This window comes from Annulohypoxylon truncatum, assembly GCF_022578515.1.
Source record: "Annulohypoxylon truncatum strain CBS 140777 unplaced genomic scaffold F4807scaffold_15, whole genome shotgun sequence".
In the NCBI taxonomy this organism is placed as follows: Eukaryota; Fungi; Ascomycota; class Sordariomycetes; order Xylariales; family Hypoxylaceae; genus Annulohypoxylon; species Annulohypoxylon truncatum.
Window position 1 is genome coordinate 433,793 of NW_025953801.1, and position 24,588 is coordinate 458,380.

Genomic DNA, 24,588 nt, shown 5'->3' on the forward strand with positions numbered 1-24,588 from the left:
CCTGTTCCCATCACGGCTTCTATCCTGTGGCGACTAAGCCGGGAGAAGGGAGGAAAGTAGATTGATTCCACGTGTTGCTGTCCCTTTTCGGGTTGGTTGGGATATACACCTCTCCTTTTAGGTGTGTAGTCGGGTTACAGTGCGCATATATGCAGTCTATCTGAATGACAGCTGCATCTCAACAAGAACCGATTCATTCCAGGGTCTTCTGGCCGAGGCCACCGTCGACTCACATCGACGTGTATCGCCGTTTCCCTTTCCCTGTTCAATTTTCTCCAAATGATCGGACAATTAAACTTAGAGATCTACAGACCTGGAGCTACACATACCACTTGAAATCTAATACAGGAAATGATGGACTACCCTCGAATTGTCTAGATTAGAGATAACCGTCTTATACGTTTCAGTGATGCGTGTTGTCCATCCGTGCTACCGCATCTCATACTACACTGATGTAGTGAAACAGTAAGACTCAAACCTATGGGGCTTATTAAACCCTATTATGATCCAGCTCGAGACATTATCATGGCAGAAATGCGCTACCAGATTTAACCAGACTTAAGCACTCAACATTGGTGCCTGCAGCAGTCTGAGCTGTTTGGTATGTCACGTCCAAAGACGTCCCAGATCGTGCAGGAAAGGCATGGTATACTTGCAAGCACCTATAAGGCTTAAAGCTCCCGATGTTCCGTTCGGTATTGGGGGCGACGGAGATTTTAAGAGCTATTCCAACACCTTTCAAACGTCGATCTTCAAGCGGAATGTTACCCCAGAAATGGCGAGCCCACTCCCAATCTAGACAGTCCCTCCGAGGAGGGTTCTTGGGTTACCATCTAACAAACCGCGATCTGGGGTAGAAGCTGCAAGCATATAGATCTGCGGGCCAGTACGCCAGCGGCCCTACATAATCTGCATGACTAGATCCGGGCGTCTGAGTTCCTTGCAGATCTAGGCGTCAACAGCTAGCGAGCCGTCATCGCTGATCCGGAGGGTCCCTCCACCTCTCTACCCGGCGTCGCCCCTGGCTCCGATACGAGATAGCTATACGGACGTGTCGTGAGACGTTCCCGACACTGCCGACGATACATCCCTTTCAAGCAAGGATTGGCGCTACGCAGTTGTACCCCGGTGCGAACGAAGTCTTGGCCGCCCTTATTTGGTCTACTCGGAGTCACCCAGATCCTGTACCTAAAGAAAAGCACCGGCCATGCCGTCTTCATGTCATCGGATAACGTTCGCCAGCAAAGCCTGACTGCCTCGACGACGTGCCAGCGGGGACGGTATCTTACCGAGGTTGTATACATAAGCGAGGGCGGCAATGGAGCAGCTCCCTCCCCTGCTCGAGGAGACTGACGTTTGTGGTCATGTGAGCACCGGATTCCATTTCGTCTCTTATTATGACGCTTAGATCACCTCTAAACACCAATACACGTAGCCTATTAGTGCTATCACTCATCTAAAGTTGAATCAACAATAATCGACTAACTAAGCTCCAACATCAGGTTACGAGAATCGCATATAAACCGTTAATCAACTCGGTTTATTTACTTCATCATACCTACCCCTATCCAACTTGCTACCCTACATGTGACTTGTATAACAACCCCTATTTTCTGCTCGAACGATCAACACGCCAGATCTGCATGACCAAGCCGATTATGTGCCATAGAGTTTCCTCCATTCCGAGTTTACCTCGTTGTTCATCGCTGCCCGAGAGCATTGAGACTATCAGCGGAATATCGTAATGAAGTATCTTTCCATCGCCACCTAGATCCGCAACGGTATCAGTTCGTAATGGCACATAAGCGGACGATACTTATTCCATTGAGCAGCTTACGTTATCGAGGTCGTCCTACTACCGAAGTCTTCTACATAGTAGATCGCCAAATTCATCAGTAGAACTAAGTCTCAATAATTCGTCCAGGCAGTCCGAGCACGTCGAGAAAAGCTTTTCTCCTCCATACGGGTATCGAGGGGTCCACCAAGACCCATCTTCCGATCGACGACGGAAAATACGGGGGTGGATCTTTTGAATCGGCTTGGTTTTTCTAGTGCATTTCTTAGGCTTCTTGGTTCCTTGGTATCGCTTCCTATCACAGATGATGGATTACGCATCAAAGTTTGGCGACATTGAACGCCCAAGTAGTGAGAAGTACGTCTAGCATACTACTATTTTTTTTGTTCATTAAAATATGGGCTAGATAATGATGACTACCAAAGTATGAGAATAGGGGCTATCGCCAGATGATGTGTAGATTGAACCTCGTAAATTTCAAGAGCCGATACACATGACAGAATATTATCAATCAGATGGATTTATTAATTCATTAAATTGTTCTGACCTGCCATTAGTTGTTCATCATCATATCCAAGAGGTGAAGCAAGACTGGGGTAAGAGGCACTAAGACATTATATACAGCGTGTCGTCATAAGACCCTCGAAAATCTATTACTCACCCCTTTTAGACCGAATCCACTACACAACTCCAAGATATAGCAGACTATAACACGCTAATCCAAGCAACCGTCTAATACCCAAGACTACCTAGGTATACACTTGAGATAACCATTACCAGGTCTCAGACCTCTATGGTACAGGTACATATGCCAATCTTCGGTTACCGCTGACCAAAAAGTCGTCCAACTCTTCACTATTCCAAGTTCGTAAGATCCCAGCCCTCTATGGAAGAGAGGTTGTTCAGATTTTCGAAGTTGAATTCCATGGGAGTCAGAGACCGCCCGGAGTTATTAGCCGGGGAGTTTGACGCGAATATGAACATAGATGGATCGGACACGTTGGATGCGGAAGGACCACTCCCCATGTTCCACGTATCGAAACCGGACTGCCAGCTTACACCGTCTTTGAGGTACCAGTCCTGTCCATCTACTGCGTAGATAGAGTTGGGGTGCTGAGCTCGCCTCATTCCTTGTGATGCTTGGTTAGGCCTAGCACTGCTTGGAACTGAAGGGAAAGTCTGCGGATAGTTGGGAACGGGCTGCGTGGTTGGAGGTGGTTGCCAAGACGGATTATCTAGTCCATCAGTATCCAAGGGTACTGAATTGCCCATGATGGAAACATTATCGATTACGTGTTGCTGTAGTTGTGGATCGGGTTGGAAGTTGGCGGGTGTTGATGTTAAGTTATTCATGATCTCCGATGATACACCTGGTCCTAAACCGACATTTGGAGACGGAGCCGAAGCCGGTGGCGTAGGATGAGCCGCGGGGCTAGGTTCGGCCTTTGGCGATGTGGTGTGAGTGGCCGTGGATGAGGGTGACATCGCCAGATGCGATCGCGGCGAAGGGACATCGGAGGTCTTGAAAGTACCCCATTTTTCATCCGTACGGTGCAAAACATGCGAAGCTTCTTCGGGAAGTTCGACGTTCCATTTACGGGCAAGAACGCTGATTATGCTGAGGGTTCGGCGTCCGCAAAGCCAATCCTCGGCGATCTCTTCGAGGTGCTTTACGCCATGGATGATATCTCTCCTCGCGGTCTTCTCGGGAAGGTTGAGTATGTGAATAGTACAGGCCGAATGTAACATATACACTGCGATGTTACATATTTGGCGTAAGTTGTAAAGTTTCTTATATAAACGCATCAGCTTGGAGATAGCACCTGCATTTGCGGTACATATTCTCCGCGGAGATACATGTTGTGGTAAAGGGGATGTGGCGGGAGAGTATTTGAGAAAGGGTCGGAACAGGTGGATATATTGGAGATGGAAGAACATGCTATGATTGGTCAATCTATACTCCGAGTGTTGTAGTTATAGAGGTTGGCTTACTGCATCAGTATTACATTGGGCAGCTGACCCTCCTTAGGTTCGAGCTCCTGAGGCAATTCTTTGCGCCAGTCCTCGAGCCGCCGGTGTAGTTCGCTAAGTTTCTTTAGCTCGACTGACTTGCCGCTTGATCGTCCTATGTGGTTAGGGTGGTAGAAGAACAATAGAAGGTCGCTACTGATTTCGCAGAGCTTAGATAGCTGTAGACCAATCGTGCGTGTTCGCGACGGCTGTTTCGCTGGCTCGTCGAAACCGGTATCTGTGTACGGACACCAGGGTTCGGCGTCTTCGTCCGGGAAAACGTCATATTTGGGTACGCTGTAGGAATTTTTTGGCAGTTGTGGAAGTCGGCCTAGATAATTCGACCAGCATTTGTCGAACAAGAAACACCCCCAAAAGGTGACTCTTCGCGCGTCGATCTCTCCCTCGTCTAGGTTCTCGTTGTCGCTCTTGAGGCCTCCGATATCTAAGTTGAGGCCCAAATCCTGCGCCATTCTGAAACTCATACCGCTATAGACCCATCCCTTAGCTTCTCGGCCACAGCCTGCTTCCCTGACGGACATCAGAGCCAGAGCTTGAACCGTTGTCAAACGAGGCTTTTCATACTCGTCATGATCAACGATCAGCCTTTTAGCCTCCGCAAAGAAATGGTCTCCCTTAGTCCAGCTATCCCCGGCGGTCGCGTAGGCACAGGCCGCGTCCGTGAAATGACAGCCCAAAGCAAGCATGGCATTAATTAACAGCGGCGAGCAATAAGCCGTCTTGTTGGGCGAGATATTCGACCTTCCTTTCAAAAAGTCGCGGTAGAACAGCGATCGTGAGAGCGTTGTGAAGTACGGATAATGCCAATTGAAGTACATGCTGAGGAGATGTTTGACGACTTCTGGATCTTTAGTGACATCGGACCAACTGGTGATAGGGTCGACATCAGCCGCATTGGCATTACGATATTCATATTCCGGATTGGGCGTGCCGTGTATATCCCAGTGTATTAGATGGGACGTACCGCCGATGAAGCGTGTCGATCCGTTCTCTACCCTTAGTTCTCCCATTTTGCGGGCGAGATCTCTCTCGCCTTCGATAGGCATTTCTGTGGTATAATCATTTTCTAACTCTTCCTCTTCTTCCACTGCTCGCCCACCACCGAAATCCTCTTGTTTGAGTATCGATTCGGCTACGGCATCCAAGCTGTCACAGGTCCGTATTTTCTTAACTATCTCGGGGACGTCGTCTTCCTCTGCGTTAAGTATGGCTTCGATCAAAATTTGGAGGGTCGAATTCTGGGCCTTCATGCTATCGACCTTCTCTCTGTATACTCCTTTGCGACGATGATCCGAGTTAGGGTCGTAAATGCACTCGGTGCCGTAGACACTCGCGCAAGCGGCGCAACTTGGGAGGGCGCCATCGCATTTCGATTTCCGCCGTCGGCATGCTATACAGGCGCTAATATACGGTCAATATGGACTACTGTAAATGTGCAAGTATGGTGGGTTTTGAGTTAAGTGTTAAAGGTAAGACGTACGTGCTGACGCATCGACGTTTTTGGATGGACGGGTTCGCGCCCCTCCTCGACTTCTTCTTAGTCTGGGCAGTCTGGGGAGGAGTGGAATCTGGAAAGGGAAGACCAGAAGTCAACGAGGTCTGTGGTCTTAAACCCGATAGATCGGGACCGTCCATACTAATCTTGTTTCACGGCCGTAGATTAGATTATGTGAAACGGGGTTTACAAAGATTTGGATGTTGATAGAGAGAGGAGAAACGTAATAGAAAGAGTGGACTTTTTCAGGGCATATGCAAGCTAGGAAATGATGGACATGGATATGATAGCGATAATATTTCCCGGGGATGGGCGGCGAAGTGGCGCAAGCTATCCGGCAGTTTGGGTCGATGAGAGATTGACCAATGAACCATGAAGTTGTTATCGATCTCGGTGTTGGTAAGAGACTCCAACACTATCAAGATTCGAAGACTAACATGTGTTTCTGTGTGTGTAGGTATAAAGAGAGGTTTTTCATGAACATGTGGTTTTCGAGTTGTACTTGGTGGTTAGGTACTTAGATACCTGGTAGTAGGTAAGTCATCATGATAATGGCTTAGCGTCTATTGGTTCCAAAAGGACTTGGCATGCCAAACTCGACTCTATAACTCAACCCTCAGCTGTTAAGATAACAAGTTAAAATCGCTATGATTATGAGGTCATTTCTATGGCAAAGAAGATTTCACTACTACCAGCTGCGGTGCAACTTGACTGAAGTCTTTTAGTGATGGTTGCAAGAGATCAACAACTAGGTAATGACAAATATAATAATCCGGGGCTGTCCGGGGAACCGGGAAAAGATAGCGGCTTGGAATAAAATGGGCCTCAGCTCTTTTGATTATCTAATAAGCTCAATTACGTAATGGAGTTACTGGCCCCTTTTTCTACATTATTAATACAAAATACCTAGGTACGTGTCTACAACGACAACCCTCATCTGAGCCAAGGGCACATGAAATCTTGTCAGCACCTAGTAGACACTGACAGATCAATATTCTGTTAAGACAAGCTTCGGGTCTGACATAAATGGTTCGTCGCTGAGATTTTCCTGTTTTCTTTTATGAACGTGACCATGCTGACTCAATATGCAACAGTCTCAGTAAGCCGCCTACCTGAGTTCGACGTAGCTGAAGTTCTGCTTCAGTATCCTCCCAGAAAGTTGTCAGAAGCTTAGCATCCTTCTTTCACAATGATTTGACATGAAGATGGTCTGGATTGTTCGAACAACATCGCATACGACTTGGTTGGATGAGGTACATTTGCAACTTCATCCGTAATAGTATGCTATACTTACAATGCGATTGATTTCCTCTAATACACGTGGATTACAGTGAGACCAGGTCTAGGATGCCTTGATTTCATAACTAATTCATATCTGGTCTACCTTATTCATGGCCTCAACGACTTCTTGAAACATCATCTAGCCACTCATCTTAGTCATCCTCTTGTACAACATCACTCAGACGTCAGTTTATGGGGTGGCAACTCCGTTACTTTATCTTCATATACCTATTCAGTTCGAGACCATGGTCCATTCTTCTCACGGCGATCCAATAGGCAGATAAGAGTCGACAACGGTGGTACCATAGTGTGTAATGGCTCAGCTGCTGGGATCTACATTAGTGAGATGGAAGCGCCTACGGACTCAGGGTGTGGCAGCGATGTGGTAAGATCAGACGGCGCGCATTCCTGGAGAAATATTACGAGGGCAGTGGATAGTAGGTGTTAGGGGATTTTCAAGTCGCCAAGGTAGGCCAAAGCCGGTTTCATACAGGCTCGGCAAAGGGTAACATGAAGTCGATGTTCCAGGTGTAGAGGGTAATGTTGGTATTGTCAACACTGGTCGTACTACCATGACATCATTCTGTAGCTGGGAACCTGACAATCCAAGAAGAGGTTGAACCGCCAAAGGTGTAGTGGATCCGAACGTGAGGCTCGTTTAGATTCCAAGACACCGATATCTTTCATAAGGCGGCAGTGTCTTTTACAGCCTGAAAAACGATGGCTTCCATGAGTGCGAATGGTCCTTTATTACCTTGATACCGAGGGGGTTTCAGATTAGATACTTGTGGAATGAAAAGTATGTTTTTTTTTGTGCAAGAAGAGAAGGTCGGGTTGTAGTCTGATACCGAGTTCGACAGCTGAGAGGGGACAAGGTAAGGGGAAGTAGGATGCGCGAATTTGCTTTAAACCGCCTAACAACGAGTCTAATGAGCTACTAATAACACATTCATGTGACGAGTACCACACAACACTCATAGTTTACTCGACGTCGTATTATTCAGAAGTTAGCACTCGACGACGAGCTCCGAGAATTAATACGGAACGTACCGGTGAAAGGACTCCGCAAGCCGCTAGTCCTCGTCAGGGGATCCTTGAAACAGATACAGACCACAGTTCCGGGCCCGGGAAAAAGAGTTCTTGACGCCGTATATGCAGCCAGGCCAAAAGATCCACCTACCATGTGTGAGAGAGAACTTTAGGGTGTCCTCCCCGGCATGAGATTCTCGGACATTAATATCGGGGATCAGGCTACCGTCATGAATAACTAGCTCAAAATATCAGATCGATCAAGGCCGCGCGAAATTGAGCTACCTAAGAGGTTTTCTCCTATGACCGGCTTAATTCTCCGAGAAGCGGCTAACTTTGGGAAAGACATTTCAACTACGAAAAGAGAGGCAGCTCCTAACATTGTTCGAAGTCATCCATGCCTCAACCTTGCTACCTTTTATTGTCATCTATTTCTTGATTTTCGCAACAAGAGTTAGGAAGGGAGCCTCTTAGAGATCGATCTACAGATTCATGCACTGACGCTAGGATATCCCAGCGGGCTATCCATCCTCCTTGAGCCTTAGACAACTGGGCGGTAGCAGGTAAGAATTGTGACGAAAACGTTATGAACATGAAAGTGGATGTATCATAAATGGTGTGAGGGTTGACGTCGGAATTTCATTACTCACCATACCTTTCATACCTACCTGGTCACGATATTTGGCATTATGACTAATTTTCTCAGCGTTCATATGTCGCATATAGCTTGAACAAACGTTCGACTTCAGGTTGGGTCGACTTCAAATTCGATTCGTACGCGGAAGTAATCAACATGCAGTGCTTGAGAATCTATCGCACACTTCGTTACACGGCCCTGTTTAATGACCAATTCCAACCTATTCAAGTACACTGGCATGAGAAAGTTTTACACAGTCAGCCAAAGGATTCGCCTTAATGACTAGGACCTCGAACATTTTTCAACTTTCAGATGTTTTTTTTTCTTTCCTTCGGGAAACGCCTTCACTATCGCGACGTAAGGGCTTTACGCATTAGTATAAGAGTGTTCAAGTGCGTTTCACATCAAGCACGTCCGGAATGGTGGCTTGAAGGGGAAGGAGATAATACTCAAGCGATTGAAGCGGCGAAGCAAACACTCAGTGTTATGATCCCCGCCATTCCGCGAGGTGAACTCACTCTTGTTGGAGATGTGAAATGCGATTTTCCGTATTTATAGAGCTTGGTGGTTGGTTCGGCGTATGACAGGGGGTCAAAAATGACTTCGGTGTAGATAAACCTTGAAAAGGCGTTGAAATGAAACTGATTCTATCCAAGAATTAATTAGTTATTAAAGCTTAAACGCAGTTGTTATTACTACTTGGCGGGATAATCAGGTGTCTAGAATATAGAAACAAGATCTGGTAACAGTTCGGTTACGTGCGAATCCCGTACGATCCTGCTGTTGGCTGGCGATTCGTCGATATACGGGGGGTTTGCTAAGGTGGGTACATGATCACGTAAATGATACACCAAAAGCAAAGAGGCTTTCTTGAGCTGTGCCATATTCTTACTCCTAGTTACCACTGACATGGACATGGCATTATCCAAGGAAGTGGTTCGATGTCACGATGTGTAATTCAGAGTGACTCTGGCATCCTCCGGCACGGCTGATGGCACGTGCAAATACAAGAGGGAGTGTCTTAACCAAAGGTATTTAAACCAGCCACGAATAACTCTCAATCTGGTTCATTCAACCGCCCATCGCGACAAGTTGAACCAGTTCTCGCAGTTATTTTCGAGACATCATGTTTAAGAAGATCTTCTTTCTCTCCACCTTCGCCCTCGGGGCAACGGCCTTAAATGAAACCATCAATGGCTACAAATACTTTTTGAGTGGCCCAAACGTTGATCTGCCAAAGAGTCAATATGAACACGACGCTGCCAATACTGCCCTTGCCTTGCTCATGAAGCGCCTAGGCTCCGAGCATCTTCCCGACCTGCCACCGGACAACGTCACGGCAGTGCTTAAGCTCAAACAGAGTCTTGGCTCTGAGAAGCTTAAGAAACTGTTAGAGCCAGATATGGCGGACGCCGACGAGTTCTGGGAGGAAGCAATCAACAGGTCTCACAACAATACGTGGGTATCTGCCGACGCGCGGGGCGTCGCTTTCCTACCTAATGTGACGTATGTGCAATTTGCTACCTGGTACGCGTCTGCGAATGCGGATAAGGCCAACCTGGCGGCCGAACCTGAGCACTACGTGAAGGAAACTGTCGTGAACGGAAGCGAACTTTCTTCAAAGATCCTTGAGGGATGGGGTGGTGTGACGACGAACTTCACCATCCCCAACTTCGGCACGCCAGACCGTAACAAGGACCCCTTCCTGCGGCCACTACCAGAGTTTCCCATCCAGCAAGCCGGCGACAAGGACTTGCGCGACGGGACTAGGTTCGGCGTGCTGCATATTTCTGTTCGCCCGGTTAGTGGAAAGGACTACGGGCAATCGTTTGATGGCTTCGAGGTGTACTCTACGGTTTGGTACCAGGATGGAGTTAGCGATGATAATCTCGACCAAGAAAGGAGACACATGGTGGTTGAAATTGTTAACCTGACTCTACAAGCTCAGAAAGATATCGAAAGTGGCGCGTTTGCGACATGAATAGGAATATGAGCGGAAAACATAACATCTGCGGAATAGGGGAAGCAAGGCTATTGCTATCGTGGACTATGTTAATCTTACTTGAGTTATAAGATTTTCTTTTCTATAAAAAAACTGTACGAACAATGGTGATAGGTGCCACAATGAAAAGCTTTGGAGGCGTAGATACTCCCTGAAGTTGAGCGTTAAATGGACTGATACCTGATAATGTTATAGTGGTAAAAATAACTTATTAGCATGACGATGGTAAAATAGGGGATGCTAGAAATTATTAGGACGGTTATTGGTAGGTATTTAAACTTTTGCCGGCTTTAAACAAACGACCATCTTCTTTGGCTCTAGGGAAAAATTAAGCTTACAGTCGATTATTCCATGCCAAGATCTGCCCCACGCGTTCTCACGTCCGCATAGAATAGTGTTCCACTCATAACGCAGCCATCGAATAAATATCCTTAGTTCAAGTAAACATAGCGTACTTGTCACCTGCGATATACTATAGTACGTATAAATCAAACATGATCTGTGGAATTCGCGGATGTTTTTGAAAAGTAGACAGATTGAAGTGTTTTAGATGTTGCATATGTGAGATTTCCCGTCACGGTGCTCAAGCATGACGAGCCTAATTTATTATCTGAGTCCTCGGTTTGTTTCTTTAAAGTGGCGCTGCCGAGGCTTTTATTTTCGGAACGGAACGGGGCGCTCGCCTTACCATCTGGCTCATCTATACCAAAAGTTGAAAACTGACAGAATATTAGATGTATATTAACTCGGTTTCTTCAGCAACCTCGACGTCAATATTTGGAAATTAGATCAATTTTCTGCCTCCGATACATCATCCAAGTCCCCAATTACATACTTCTGTCCAAGTTTTTACTTGTATTTAGTGCAACTTTAATAATTGTTGACCCAGTTGGCTGGAAACAGTCTAACCGTTCCAGGCTTAGCAATGGGTCTTGATGTCCAAAAAGGGAAGGCGGTGAGCCTCTAATGCGTCACTGGTCCCCGGCAGGTGCCACGGATTTTGCTCCCCTCAGGCGCCTCGGTCTATCTGATTCGACCTATGCGAATATTATTCTTCCTCGCTGTCACATGAACCTGTAAGAGACATTGTCGATAAGTATTTAAAAGCCGATCTGCGTCCTTGCTACATGAAAATATTCTGTCGGTTGAGATACCCAGTTGCTGCCATATTCAGATTCCCCGCCGACGCCAAAGTTTCACAGAAACCGTCAAGGTTATTCTATTTCACTACACCATCCTTCCAGTTCCAGTTTCGCTCCCAGTTTTCCCCATTCTCCACCATGGCTCCGGGACTCTTGAGTGCCAACGGCACCAAAAAGCACAAGGTGACCGTAATTGGTTCCGGTAACTGGTAAGCACGTCTCTCATGCCCCTCCAAGCTCGGGACGCTAATGACGACATAAACCCAGGGGTTCGACGATCTCCAAAATCATCGCAGAGAACACCAAGGAGCACCCGGAACTCTTCGAAGAGGACGTTCAGATGTGGGTGTACGAGGAGGAGGTAACGTACGAGGGAAAGCCAGAGAAGCTCACCACCATCATCAACAAGCACCACGAGAACGTCAAGTACCTGCCCGGCATCAAACTCCCCGCCAACATAGTCGCCAACCCGTCCCTCGAAGACGCCGTCGCCGACTCCTCCATCCTGATCTTCAACCTGCCCCACCAGTTCATCCACCGCATCTGCGGCCAGCTCAAGGGCAAGATCGTGCCCTTCGCCCGCGGCATCTCCTGCATCAAGGGCGTCAACGTCACCGACGACGGCGTCTCCCTCTTCTCCGAGTGGATCGGCGAGGGGCTCGGCATCTACTGCGGCGCGCTGTCCGGCGCCAACATCGCCTCCGAGATCGCCGCCGAGAAGTGGTCCGAGACGACAGTGGCCTACGACCCGCCGCCCATGGACAGCTCGCGCAACCCGTCGCGCAACCCGACCCCCCGGTCCGCGACGCCCAACAACCGCGGCTCCCCGCGCGCCTCCGAGCTCAGCGTCACGCCCCTGGACCAGACCCAGCACCGCGACGTGCGCGGCCGCATCAGCAAGACGAAGCTCACGCCCGTGCCGCCCGAGTACCCGCCGCTGGACCACGAGACCTTCAAGACGCTCTTCCACCGGCCCTACTTCCACGTGCGCATGGTGTCGGACGTGGCGGGCGTGTCGCTCGGCGGCGCGCTGAAGAACATCGTCGCGCTGGCGGCCGGCTTCGTCGACGGCCGCGGGTGGGGCGACAACGCGAAGGCGGCCATCATGCGCGTCGGCCTGCTCGAGATGGTCAAGTTCGGCCACGAGTTCTTCGGCGAGACCATCTCCACCGGCACCTTCACCGAGGAGAGCGCCGGCGTGGCCGACCTCATCACGAGCTGCAGCGGCGGCCGCAACTTCCGCTGCGCCCGCAAGGCCGTCGAGAAGGGCATCTCCGTCCAGGAGGTCGAGCAAGCCGAGCTCAATGGCCAGAAGCTGCAGGGCACTAGCACCGCTGCTGAGGTCAACTCTTTTCTGAGGAGGCGGGGCCTCGAGCAGGAGTACCCCTTGTTCACGGCCGTTCATGATATTCTTGAGGGTCGGAATACGGTCGACGATATCCCGGACCTCGTCGCGAGGACTTAGGTCTAGGTACTTGGTTTGGCAGGTTCATTAAGGTTACTCTAACCCGGCGGGTGGTAATAGAACGGGGAATTTGGAAGGCAGTATAGGAGTAATGAGGATGGTAGTTTTGAAATGATAACGATCAATCGGTTTCAATGGTGCATTATTTATGATCGGCTGCGGTAGGTAGACAATAGGCTAGACGGGGTCTTATAGCATGATATCCCGGATCAGAAACAAAGAGATCTTTTTAAATTCATTCATCGTATATTGATAGCTACCATCACAGTACGTCGTCATGCTACCAATCTCCAAGTAACGCATTTTTCTCGCTACCCCATCTAGAAGTGTCTCTTCTCAAATCTAGATTTCTTATTCTCCTGGATTCGGAGTCATCCTCTATCGTCCGCTCCCCGTCCCCGAATAATGGCTTAAAAATCATATCGTACATTTTCCATAGCAGATTCGCCAAGACGGCGGATGTAGCACCCAGCCATATCGGAACTTTGCCGTTCTTTTTATCGGCTAAGAAATAGCCGAGAAGTTTTATCAATACGAAGAGCGGCAGGAATATTAATAGGAACAGCCAGCGCCCCACCTCTTGCCGACATGTCGTGATCTTGTAGGATTGTAGTTTCGCAAGGTAGAGCTGGTAGTCGTCCGGGAGATAGTGCTCGTGCGCCCCGTCGCGGATCAATTGTAAGTAACGCGCACTCGGCTGTGCGTAGCCGTCGGGGCGGTGGACGGGTAAGAGAAGCTTCTGCCACCACTTCTTATCTCTCGGATCGTCATCGTCATCGTTGTTATTAAGGCTATCGCTACCGTCGCCGTCGCCGGGAGGTTTGAGGGAAGGCAGCCGCGGCGCATAGAGCGTGTGCGCTATGAACGGTTTCGGCAGCTCCGGTATTGGAGGCTTCTCGGGGATGCCGAGGGGTGGTGGTAGCGCGAGGACCGGTGTCAGGATGTCTTGGTACGCGGACCCGCCGCCCTCCGCCCTGACTATTTTGCGGTAGTCATCGCGCGTTAGCTCGTAGACCACGCCGTATAGACCCTTATTCCACGAGGGGACGCCTGGCGGAAGCGACGGGAATAACGATTCCGGACATTTCGCTGATCGTAGGCTCGGCGGGTCAAACGGAGGTTTTGGTGGATCGAATGGTGGAATGGGAGGTTCGCCCGGAATAGGTGGCTTGGGGATCTTGCGCGGGGTGAGGTTGGAGAAGCACGGTTCCCAGTAAGGAAGGCCCGGTAAGTCGAAGGCGAGGTCGAAAGCTGGCGCGGATACGTTGATTTGGCTTATCGGTTTGACGTCGTGCCGGTCGAGGGCGGCTTGGGAGAGGTTCGCGCCGTACGCTAGATATAGGACGGTCGAGTCGGATGTTGTACCAGGGGAATCGGGGGACGCCAGTGCGAGACGGTTTAGAGGAGTTCTAGGGATGTTCGGGTTGTTCGAAGAGGGACGATAGTGAGGCTGAATTGAGTTGCGGATAAGTCGGATTAAAGTGTAAGCTTGCTGAAGTTTATCGATTCGCTCGTGCCCCGTTCGCCCCTCCTCTATGTCGTCGGGTTGACTTTCCATCATTCCAAGCTTGCGACGATCTTCGTTATCTATAACGGAGCTTTTGAATTATGGGGGTTCGAGAAACCTTAAGTATACCTCACTCGGTTAAACCAAGCCTAATCATTTCAAACGCTTCTATACGCATATAAATTCGGTAAATGAGGAATTTGGTTCAGATAGAAATCAAATTCAAGAAGTTTTTTGTAGTCTTTGATAGATCTACTCATGGGCTGAGCATTTGGATTCAGGTGCTATTCCGAGAAAGACTTACGTCAGTCTGCTTTAATGCAATTATGCAAAGAAGAACAGTAGTATGTATTTATGCAAAATAACAGAAAACGCAAAAATAGGCCCACTTATTCCCCTATTCTTGAATCTTCTTAGCTTCTCAATCTTACTCATTTGAATCAACCACGAGGACGGACATTGCCAGACATCACTCAACCAACTGGTATAGTCTAATCTTTTCTATGCGTACGCCTCACTCGTACAATGCCTCCGGAAATAATCTTGGGTCCGAGTCAATGATTTCACCGGTCTTGACGTTCTTAAAAAAGGCGGAACGGACATCTGGAGCAGTTCTAGTTGCATGATGGTTCTCAAATATTGCAATAATAGGTCTTTGAAAACCTCTGCCGGCGATAGCGAGTAGCTAGGTATTATGCAGTTTTCTAGTGTCGTCGGCATTAAACCGAGGATCCCGTAGACCTTATCGTGAGGTTGGGCCTGGGCATAAGATATAAACTTCGGGAATGGTACGCGTTTCCCTGCCTGAATGAGTCCGCAAACTGAACCGAGGAGGACTGCTATGTCATGTGGAGTACTCTCTCCCCAGATGAGCAGTTGTATTGCCCGCCGGAATAGTGATAATGAGAGGGTTTCATTGCCGCATTGGAAGGAACCACGTCTTCCAGCGAGAAGAACCTCTTGCAAAACTGCAATGGTCATTTAACCTCTCCTGCGTTCATTACGGGGGACTCACTCCACACTAGTTCCAAGAACGGCCTCGAGATCAATCGCCGTATTCTTGTACATTGATTATCATTGAGTCCTAGATCATAATCATGTTCGTATAAGCGAGGCTCAAGACTACCTGGTCGGATGAATATCCAATCCTCTTCCTTTGACATCTCAACCTATTCCCCAATGTATCGCATCAATATCATAGCGTCCGTGGTACCATCTATGACCAGACCTAGCCGTAGGATAACCTTGCTTGTTTATAGATTCGATGCATCCTGGGCACCTGTTCGGCCCGCTCAACGTCGTCTGTTTGATCTATGCAAATGGTATCTACCCATGATGTTCTTGAGCGACCTTGAAATCTCAGATACCTCTAGGCAGAGATCAAATTCAATCGCAACGGTAGGGCCCTTGTCTCAACTCAGATGAAATTATGGAAATCTCTTTAATGCCGCCGCTATGAAGGGGCGACAGCAAGGTCCACGATGCGAAGGCCACTCTAGAGGCATCATATTTTGAAGGTACTTGAGCTTATATAGGGGAGTGTACTCTATAATAAGAATCCACATGACCAGCCTCGATTAAAATTAGAGTCCATCTGATTTTAACTGACGGACTCTAATATGCCGTCAGGGTAATTCCTGTCGCAAGAGACTTCTTAGTTATAGGGGTATTAATAACAGGTACCTGTTGCATTACCAAGTTAGCATATTCTATTATACTTAACGAAGTTTTATTACCTACTTTCAGAAAATCTATTAAATTATATGCAACTCGCAAATATTTCCCAGTTATGGAAATCAAATTCAAGCAGGCTGTAGGACAAAATTAAGCGACGGGACAAGAGGGGCGGTCGGATCGGCGATATTCCAATAAAGTACCCCTGCATATCGTGACCCGGGGCCTATCGAGTGAGTGATAATCCGGGGGAGCCTCAGCCGGCAAGTGATTATCGGGTTTAAAGCGGAGTGAATACCGAGGGCTGCGATTCCACCCCAAAGCGATACTAGGGTTTGAACGTAGTCGGGGCCGTTAGTGCCTCGGGGTTATAGACGTATTTAGGAGAGATTGGGGGCCTGCGTTTCAAATACCACCTCTGTCAACACATTAGTTCCACAGCTGCAAGGCAACGAACCTGACCGCAGTGCTTATGTCGACCTATTGCATTGCCATGATCCTTCAGCCCAGTTGTAAAACATGTTATTAATGAAGGTACTCGGTGCCTATCACAAGATGTAAGACGACCATTATTAGACGCCTAGTTTCGTGTAAATTCTCTACAGTAAGGCTGAGGTACCTGCGCCGTAAAACTCCCCTATTACTTCTCAAACGTCTTACTCCCTTTTCTTTTTCCTTTGCTTCTTCACTTTCATTCTCGTTGTCATGAGCTTCATATTCATACTTTGAGCTGTCCCCTTCGTTACGGCCCGATGTCCAACCTAGGTCCGCTTACTACAGTCTATTCGGCTAGTGGAGCGAATTGCAATTCCATATATATGAATGATAACGGAGTATTGATATACGGTACTGTTAGTCCAAGCTCATCGTCTTGCTTTCCGACTAGCTTTGTGCCTTGGGATGACAACTATTACTCCCCGGGTATTTGTCCATCAGGATACACTTACGCGTGTACTGCCGGTGTGGGAAATGGAGGTACAGCAGCTACATGTTGTCCGATGTGCGTGATTCCCGATAAATATACCAAAATAAATGGTTCCCCGGAGCTCAAACTAATTGTTGTCCATAATATAGCAGCTACCAATGTCGCATTGGACGAGTATCGAGTGACCCCGCTGCCTGCGAGTCTCTCATGCTAACCGACAGCTCTTACACTGTTAGTCAGTATATATCCAGCGGCTCGGAAACTTGGTCTTCTTTGGTCACCAAATTCTACGCTTCAGGGAACTTTGTTTTCGCGGGAGGCGCGATTGTACGGCGGGCCAGTAACGATCCTGGATGGTATCATATTGATTCCGTCTCAGGTACGGTATCCGAACTGGCCACGCCCACTACTTCGTCGACTACGACTACGAACTCTCGGGTTAGCAGTGGCCTAACACAAGGAGTGACAAAAGATAATACTGGTACAAGCACCAGTCTAAGCACTGGCGCTAAGGCCGGCATCGGAATAGGAGTGAGTCTAGGCGTGTTGGTCATAATTGGGATAGTTGTGACTGCGTATCTCATTGGCAAGAGGAAACGACAAGCTATCCAGGGGGACACCTCAAACCCTTCGTTACATGGTGGGCTAGGATTTTGGGATGCAAGACAATTCCAAACCTGGCACGTACGGCTAGCGGAGCTCGATGAGCAAAAAGGGCATTCTGAGCTAAATGGAGAACGTGAACCTGTAGAGTTAATGGGTCATCAATAGGATTTCATGTATTCAGAGCGTTCTTCAGAATATTGAATCGGGAGCTGGAAATTTCGGTACTATCGTCTACCCTCTGTTCCTTCGAAAATCCAGAGATAATGTGAACTAATATGAACATCTCCATTAAGTAGGTATGAAGACTGTATTCTATTCTTTGTCATTCTTTCCACTGGGTCTTGTTACTGCACAGCTTGATAGCAATAGTCTCCCCTACCACTATTAGTCGTCCCTCCCGGGGACTATCTCAGCTTGGGGCCCCCAATTCGAGAAGTGGTATTCAGATCATGCCGGCTTTCTGACCAACATATCGCTGAATCTGCAACCTCGCCTTACGGGACTACCGCATCGTCTATGAGGCGCCTCAAGGTTCCTTAGAGACAAAAACAATCTGTCGATTTGTTATCGCCACGAAGCATGTATTTTCAGTCAATACGGAGACAATTACCAAGCCAACGCTCAAGGAGCTTCGGTAGTGCTTGGTTTCATTCCGACCTTATTATCAGTCTCCATAGGCCCTAGCATCGTCGAAGTTCATTTTTTTTTTCAATACATCGAGCACTACTAGCCATACTGATAACCCTCGGCTCACCAATTTATGGGGTGTCGAAGTTATTTGAATATCACCTCCCGATCGCTTACTATATACCGAACACAATAAATTGGAGACTTGCGAGTCCCCGAAAGGCTTTGCAAAGCATTTCCCGATACCTTACTGCGATGTTCGCGGCAAGCACTGTCCTTTACTCGACGGTTGAGATGGGCAAAAAGACCATCCTCGCTTGGGGGTTTACCGCACAATTTGCATAGTTCCTTTGGCAGATACCTGCTCTTGTGCCGCGATTCCTTGTGACCGGCGCCTAGATGGCAGTGTTGAAGAACATGGACACTGAGTTCTCTGTTTAGTGCCAAAGACAAGGTAGATCTCTCATCGGAATTTTCTAGGCCGCCCTTTAGTAGAATGGGCGGTTTTCTACCATGACACTACTCGACATTTTCAAAAGAAAGTTCACGGTTTGCGCGCGACAAGAGCTCCGTTACGGCGTGACAGAACAGGGGCAAAGACTGCCGGTTTTGCTCAGGAATGAATATGCTTCATTCTTTGGGCTCTTGACACCTTTATATTCTCGTCATTACGAGGTATTCATGGTAGCGGCCGACGTCCTCCCCCAAATATACGCGTGTTCAGTTGCCGCTGCATAGGAGTGCAGCCTGGTAATTGATTATAGAGCTGGCAGGGTTGAGGAATATAAGAAATCGGGAGTTGTTGCCAGCTAGGGTAGGATGAGTACCGGAAGCAATTGAAATAATCAAAAGCTGATCCAATCAAATCATCCAATCAGACATTTTAACTCGTGGACGTCAACCCTGCTCCCCGGAAGATAGATCGGCGGCGAAATGCTCCATTATCTTTGCCGTATATTTAAACACGAGTCGATGAACCTGTCGCTTGCCTGTGGATTTTACCCACCGTTGATCAGTGGCACGATACTTTGGGTTGATATCCAATGCTTTCACTAGTCGTGTAGAAAGACGCTGTACGAGTTTCTTTACGTATTTTCGTACGACCCCTCCACCCCTCTCTGCCCCTCTATGGTGGAGACGATGATGCCTATGAGGCTGCGGCGGCAATGTCTTATTAGACAGCTCCGCTCGCAACCCCCTCGCTTCGACAGCGATTGCGCTAAGACCTATGCAAGATGAGCTTCGGCTTCCATGTAATTCCCTTGTCCCGTGTCCCGATAGGAGGGTAAGTCGAATAGTATTCCGAAACAGGAATGTGGGTCTATCGTTCTACGCCTGTGATTTGCTGAAGATTTGGAGATTTAACTCTGCCTACGAACCTTCGAACCCCCCAAGAGCCTGCTGGTATGAAAGCCTACTTGAGCCGCCACATGCAGCAGAGCTTGACTTGTCCAGAATATTCTATTCCGCTTCTAACCTCACTCTCGGACATTTTCTCTTCAATCAACCGTTCGGCCTGCTAAGATACCTAATGAGCTGGGCATCACTATGTGGTAGCAGTTTATAGGCCAACGTTTGTGTGCCCCTTATTCCACGTGGAATTTTCCATAGGCGAGAGCGAAATACGCATGGCGCCGATTTTCACAGCTTCAACATCGATAAACAAACATGACTTCATATATCATTTTTTTTTTTTTTTTTATTTAGCTTCAATTATCGTCGCATTTTCCCAGGATCCTGGTCAGCGAGCTGAAAATCGGATATTGCTCTACCAGGATCTCGGGCATCTTTGGCCCTCTGAACCGTTGTATTCGGCGACCCAATAAAATTCTGTTATGCAGACAATTACCACAATCGCGGATCTACGATGCATATCAAATCAAAGAGTACTACGTAGTCATCTAGGCTGTCAGGCCGTCTATGATGTCGGGACGTCCCGTGTAGCGTCTATTCGTTAGTTTCCTAATGCTCATCACTTGGCGCATAAGCTTGCAGACACCCATATTACTCTCCGTGGCGTTGTGATTCGCCAACTCCGCAATATTAAACCCCCGATGGTGTAGATCTATGCTGACTTGGGCAATTTATATACATTTCAGGAAATATTGCTTTCTCGAGGCCAGCTGAACTATACTCATGCACATAACCCATAGTTTGGTAGATCGGCATAGTGTCTTAAGATGCCCTATGAGCTAGCGACTTTTCCATATGTCTACTCTCCGTTCCTTTTTAACGCCCGTGGTTCCCGCTTCTGCATCATCTGCCAGTGTCTGTTCGCACAGCTTAGCACAGCGAAAGGCCACGCGGTATGGCCTCGTTCGGTGCCGCATTATGGCGGTTAATCTTCAGAAGGAAGCCTCAAGAAGGACGCATCGAAGAAGGCCGTGTCGAAGGAGGTCGTATCAACGAGGAGCAGGGTGCTCAAAATGCCGGCTCTGCGGCCGGCTTCGGCTCGACGACTATAGCTTCCACATATGGGGGCGCCTCAAATGTTTTCCTCCATAGCCCTCGAAGCTATCTCGTCCCCGAAGATGATCGGCTGAGGCTATTCCGTCTTATGATGGGGATTACCACCTCACCATACCTCGGCTACAGCGAATCGAGCCCTGTAGGGACGCGCCCTGCGGCTAACATCGGCATATACGCACGAGTGGTACATTCAGAACAGAAATCCAAGGACCGTTATAAGGTGTTTTCGATCCTTATCAACGTCTGCTACTTTCTACAGATCGTAGTCGCGGCATCTATCACGGCCATGGGAGCAGCGGGAGTCAGCCACGGCGCGGTGACGGCTTTTGGTGCCATTAACACCATCATCGCGGGGATTCTGACATTCCTCAAGGGCAGCGGGTTACCCGGACGTCTTAAGTACTATGGCAACGAATGGAAGAAGATTCGCGAATTCATCGAGCAGCGCGAGCGAGACTTCTCTCGCACCGGCTGTACTCTCGACGTCTACGAGGTCGTTGCGACTATCGACCGAATGTACAACAACACCAAACAGGAAATCGAAATGAACACCCCTGACAACTACAACTCGATAACGGGTGGTATGCGGTTTAGGAATGGTAGTCACGAGAAGGTCGGCGGCGTCGACGTTACGCACCTCGACGACCTAGCCAGCCGACTCAGCGGCCTAACCGCTGGCCTTGAAGATAAGGCACAGCACGCGAGAGACCGTATACACGAGCATGGAAGAGGAGTACAGGAGGATATACGCGGGATAGGAGACACCGCTAAGGGTCAGGTGGAAGAGAGCGCCGCATATCTAGACAGAGAAGCCAGGGAGCGCCGCGCACAGGCGGCACGGGCCGTCGACCAAAGCAAGCGCGAGGTGTTGGATAGCAAGGACCGGATAGAGCAGACAGGAAGACAGGCGATCAGGGATGCGAGCGAAACTCATAAGACGGCGATAGGGGAGATGAGGTCGGCAGCCTCCGCACAGATGCACAGAGCTGTGGACAGGTTGGGACACCCTTACGATCATCACGATCATCACGATTCAAAGCACGAGGATGAAGGATAATGGTAATTGATAGGTAGGAGGGGTATATATGCCCACCTGACAGAGGCACCGGAATCTAATATGGAGCGTCACGGAAGGGGGATGAGTTTAACGTATGCGTGTACTATTATTAACCTAAGATATCCCAAGTTTGACGTATATACATCTGATGTCAAACTTATATTATAATTGCTATGTAATCACTAATAGACACAAGATGTCATTGTTTCTACTATCAAGTCATACTATCCTAGAAAAGTTTGAACTGTGCGGTAAAAACTAATTCATCAACCTGCGTCCTGTCATAGCTAAATAGGGGCTTAGTGCCTACTTATACTACATGATCCTCAACCTTCGTGGATGTTAGCCTTCTCACATCATTTTAGAGGACGCCATACGAGGTAGTAAGACGTATATTAGTAGCACTTGATTATCAATAGCCCGCAATTGTGGAAGCGGGTGGCGAGATAGGTGATTAAAGAAGCAAATGCATAGCAGATTAAATAATATTAATAGATGAAAGCATTCCACAATCACATTTATATACCATATATAATTATTAACCTATGGACGATTAAAAGTCATAATTCCCTTAACCCAAAGACCCCACCCCGGCTTTAGGTAGTTTGCATGAGGCGTGGGATAGTCGCACAGTAGTCTAAAGCGGCACGGCAGGATTTAATATGCGCCATGGCGTTGAGTTTTATTGCTATACAGCTACATTGCCTACACATGCGCGTCAATGAGATAAACATAGATATTTTCAATGACGTAGCTGAATAAAATTATTTTATCCCCCTATCCAACTTTGTCCAGATATTTTCAGCAATCTCACGCGCTTACGTTATTCGTCAGTGGTTAAAAAACTCTTGTAAATTGAAATGCAGCAGCCTACACATCTTCGTCAGCTTTTAGAAAGAGCTTACTATGAAGTTTCATACGCTTAGACGCGTCGTCCAGCTAATGGTGGCCGCACAGTGGGATATCAACTAGTATGACACATCTCCAGCTACCCAGTACATGAACCGCCTCCCTCTCAGCAACAGACAGTGCCGCCTTGGCCACTTGCATCCGTACCATAATCCTGTATTTTGGTCAGGCACGAGTAAATTTTCCTAGCAATAGCAAATACCTAGTCGTAATTTTCATTGGTTATCGTCACACATTTCTTTTACCTTTCTTTTATCCTTGCGAACGGCCTTTAAGTAGGAGACGCTTCTCACCTGGCATTTAACGCTGTCCAAAGTGAGCGCCGAAAAGACCACGGCTGGCTGCGCCGTGTTTCTAGTTATCGATTCCTGGAGCTCATGAATTCTTTCATGAAGCGTCTTATCACGTCATGTCGTTACCTGACGTAGCAGTTCCTAGCACTCCGCCTTCAAGTCCAACGACGGGGGAGAATATCGGTCCAAATAGGACCACCATCGCTATCGAATCCGCGTCCATACTCTCGAACAGGGACCGAGTATTGGACGTGAACCAAGTCCAACAGCGTGAAGACCACTCACGCACCAATTCACTTCCACGTCCACCTACCCGGCGTGGTAGCGACAACATCATACCAACAGATCATAGCTGCATACCCGTCAAGCCCCCCATTTTCGGGTCTACGTCTCATAAGCAAGGAATGAACGAAGCTATGGCGAAGCTTAACCTCAGTCACAAAGATGACCCTCCGCGCATCGCGGCCGCTGAAGACCACGACAAGAAGAAAAAGACTGGTCTTCAGACCATGTTCCGGCTGCCCTTTGAGCGAAAGCTGGCGGATCCGATTCAAGGACCGGAATACCAACGCGTCAACACCACACTCACCTACTATAGCAATGACACTCAACCTCAACCTCAATCTCAAGCCCAAGTCCACATCCAAGTCCAAAGCTATGCCCCGGTCCAAGTCCAGGTCCAATGCCAAACCCAACCTCAGTCCAATTCCAACTCGCAACCGCAGAACCCGCCAGAAAAGGAGAAACAGCCGTCGCCGCCACCACCACCACCACCACCACCACATCAACAACACAAACCCAAAGACCAGCCCCCCCTCCCCCCAATAAGCGAGCTCCCCGAGCTCCTCCAAGAAACCGACTTCGCCTGCCGGCGCGCGAGCAGCCAAGAGCAATACTGGAGCAGCGAGACGCACCAGGACCTGTGGCAGCGCCTCCTCGTCGCGAAACTCGTGCGCGCGAAGCACGCGCGGCTCGACGCCACACAAAACACCGCGCTGCGGTACGCGCGCCGCCTCGCGGGGGCCGAGCAGCTGGAGACGTGGTACCGGTTACGCACGATGCGCAAGACACGGGCGGAGAAGGCGCGGGGGAATAAGAAGGCAAGTGGGAGGAATAAAAAGAAGAAGAAGAAGGAAAAGAAGGAGAAGAAGACGCGGCAGCAGAGGAAGGAAGAGAAGAGGCGGGTCGCGGAGGAGCTGGAGAGACGGCGGAAGCAGGAGGAGGCGGTCCGAGTCGTGCGGAGGCTTCTCGAGCTCAGGGAGGGCAAGAGGGGCCAGGACTACGGGTTACTGGCGGCGATGTCTTACGATGGGGAGATTCCCAGATAGGTAGCCGTGCGTACGCAGTAGTCCGTTTTCTGAATGCTTTTTGGCGAGGTTATGTTTATAGCAAGAGATACCCAGTTCGCCGCTCCCTTGGCATTATGACGAATCGCTTAGGGAGGGTCGCCGCAATTCATCATATTAGGAATTTAACTGTTTTTGATACCCTATGAAGGTAGAGTTTATTGAAGTGATCTTCGAAGAAAGGGACGTAGTAGAGGGGTTTGGCACCACTTCGGGCACGTCCCTTCAAAAGGGAGAATAAGGGGCATCTTGCATAGTGGGATAAGTTGCTATGTAAGTTGATCAGCAATTATCACGA

The 24,588-nt window shown here is 48.6% G+C and overlaps 7 protein-coding genes across 7 annotated transcripts; 5 read left to right on the top strand and 2 right to left on the bottom strand.

Moving 5' to 3' along the window:
* Positions 1-2,333: 2,333 nt before the first annotated feature.
* Positions 2,334-5,818, bottom strand: F4807DRAFT_424977 (fungal-specific transcription factor domain-containing protein). Its single transcript, XM_047997927.1, has 3 exons — positions 5,307-5,818; positions 3,788-5,227; positions 2,334-3,734 (listed from the first exon to the last, which is right to left on the bottom strand). Exons 1-3 carry the CDS (start codon positions 5,459-5,461, stop codon positions 2,651-2,653), a joined length of 2,679 nt encoding a protein of 892 aa, XP_047854460.1. The 5' UTR covers positions 5,462-5,818; the 3' UTR covers positions 2,334-2,650.
* Positions 5,819-9,110: 3,292 nt separating this feature from the next.
* Positions 9,111-10,504, top strand: F4807DRAFT_78816 (uncharacterized protein). The gene has a single exon (XM_048003491.1). The coding sequence runs from the start codon at positions 9,395-9,397 to the stop codon at positions 10,247-10,249; it is 855 nt and encodes a 284-aa protein (XP_047854461.1). The 5' UTR covers positions 9,111-9,394; the 3' UTR covers positions 10,250-10,504.
* A 522-nt stretch (positions 10,505-11,026) lies between these two features.
* Positions 11,027-13,115, top strand: F4807DRAFT_424983 (glycerol-3-phosphate dehydrogenase [NAD+]). Its single transcript, XM_047997928.1, has 2 exons — positions 11,027-11,621; positions 11,680-13,115. Exons 1-2 carry the CDS (start codon positions 11,398-11,400, stop codon positions 12,875-12,877), a joined length of 1,422 nt encoding a protein of 473 aa, XP_047854462.1. The 5' UTR covers positions 11,027-11,397; the 3' UTR covers positions 12,878-13,115.
* On the bottom strand, positions 12,988-14,675 carry F4807DRAFT_79294 (uncharacterized protein). Its single transcript, XM_048003494.1, has 2 exons — positions 14,503-14,675; positions 12,988-14,444 (listed from the first exon to the last, which is right to left on the bottom strand). The coding sequence occupies exon 2, from the start codon at positions 14,436-14,438 to the stop codon at positions 13,158-13,160; it is 1,281 nt and encodes a 426-aa protein (XP_047854463.1). The 5' UTR covers positions 14,439-14,444; positions 14,503-14,675; the 3' UTR covers positions 12,988-13,157.
* Positions 14,676-16,767: 2,092 nt separating this feature from the next.
* Positions 16,768-18,242, top strand: F4807DRAFT_79302 (uncharacterized protein). Its single transcript, XM_048003495.1, has 2 exons — positions 16,768-17,058; positions 17,133-18,242. The coding sequence occupies exons 1-2, from the start codon at positions 16,811-16,813 to the stop codon at positions 17,752-17,754; spliced, it is 870 nt and encodes a 289-aa protein (XP_047854464.1). The 5' UTR covers positions 16,768-16,810; the 3' UTR covers positions 17,755-18,242.
* Positions 18,243-20,288: 2,046 nt separating this feature from the next.
* On the top strand, positions 20,289-21,953 carry F4807DRAFT_424990 (uncharacterized protein). The gene has a single exon (XM_047997929.1). The coding sequence runs from the start codon at positions 20,525-20,527 to the stop codon at positions 21,740-21,742; it is 1,218 nt and encodes a 405-aa protein (XP_047854465.1). The 5' UTR covers positions 20,289-20,524; the 3' UTR covers positions 21,743-21,953.
* Positions 21,954-22,461: 508 nt separating this feature from the next.
* F4807DRAFT_79311 (uncharacterized protein) lies at positions 22,462-24,434 on the top strand. Its single transcript, XM_048003496.1, has one exon. The coding sequence runs from the start codon at positions 23,061-23,063 to the stop codon at positions 24,270-24,272; it is 1,212 nt and encodes a 403-aa protein (XP_047854466.1). The 5' UTR covers positions 22,462-23,060; the 3' UTR covers positions 24,273-24,434.
* The last annotated feature ends 154 nt before the right edge of the window (positions 24,435-24,588 follow it).

Excerpts from the sequence above, each read along its gene's own strand:
- F4807DRAFT_79302 (XM_048003495.1), top strand. The coding sequence starts at position 16,811 with ATGTCCAACCTAGGTCCGCTTACTACAGTCTATTCGGCTAGTGGAGCG. Across the intron at positions 17,059-17,132 it reads GCAGCTACATGTTGTCCGAT|CAGCTACCAATGTCGCATTG; the intron begins GTGCGTGATTCC and ends TCCATAATATAG.
- F4807DRAFT_79294 (XM_048003494.1), bottom strand. The coding sequence starts at position 14,438 with ATGATGGAAAGTCAACCCGACGACATAGAGGAGGGGCGAACGGGGCAC.
- F4807DRAFT_424983 (XM_047997928.1), top strand. The coding sequence starts at position 11,398 with ATGAAAATATTCTGTCGGTTGAGATACCCAGTTGCTGCCATATTCAGA. Across the intron at positions 11,622-11,679 it reads GTAATTGGTTCCGGTAACTG|GGGTTCGACGATCTCCAAAA; the intron begins GTAAGCACGTCT and ends ACATAAACCCAG.
- F4807DRAFT_424977 (XM_047997927.1), bottom strand. The coding sequence starts at position 5,461 with ATGGACGGTCCCGATCTATCGGGTTTAAGACCACAGACCTCGTTGACT. Across the intron at positions 5,228-5,306 it reads AAACGTCGATGCGTCAGCAC|CGCCTGTATAGCATGCCGAC; the intron begins GTACGTCTTACC and ends ACCGTATATTAG. Across the intron at positions 3,735-3,787 it reads CCCAATGTAATACTGATGCA|CATGTTCTTCCATCTCCAAT; the intron begins GTAAGCCAACCT and ends GACCAATCATAG.
- F4807DRAFT_78816 (XM_048003491.1), top strand. The coding sequence starts at position 9,395 with ATGTTTAAGAAGATCTTCTTTCTCTCCACCTTCGCCCTCGGGGCAACG.
- F4807DRAFT_424990 (XM_047997929.1), top strand. The coding sequence starts at position 20,525 with ATGGCCTCGTTCGGTGCCGCATTATGGCGGTTAATCTTCAGAAGGAAG.
- F4807DRAFT_79311 (XM_048003496.1), top strand. The coding sequence starts at position 23,061 with ATGTCGTTACCTGACGTAGCAGTTCCTAGCACTCCGCCTTCAAGTCCA.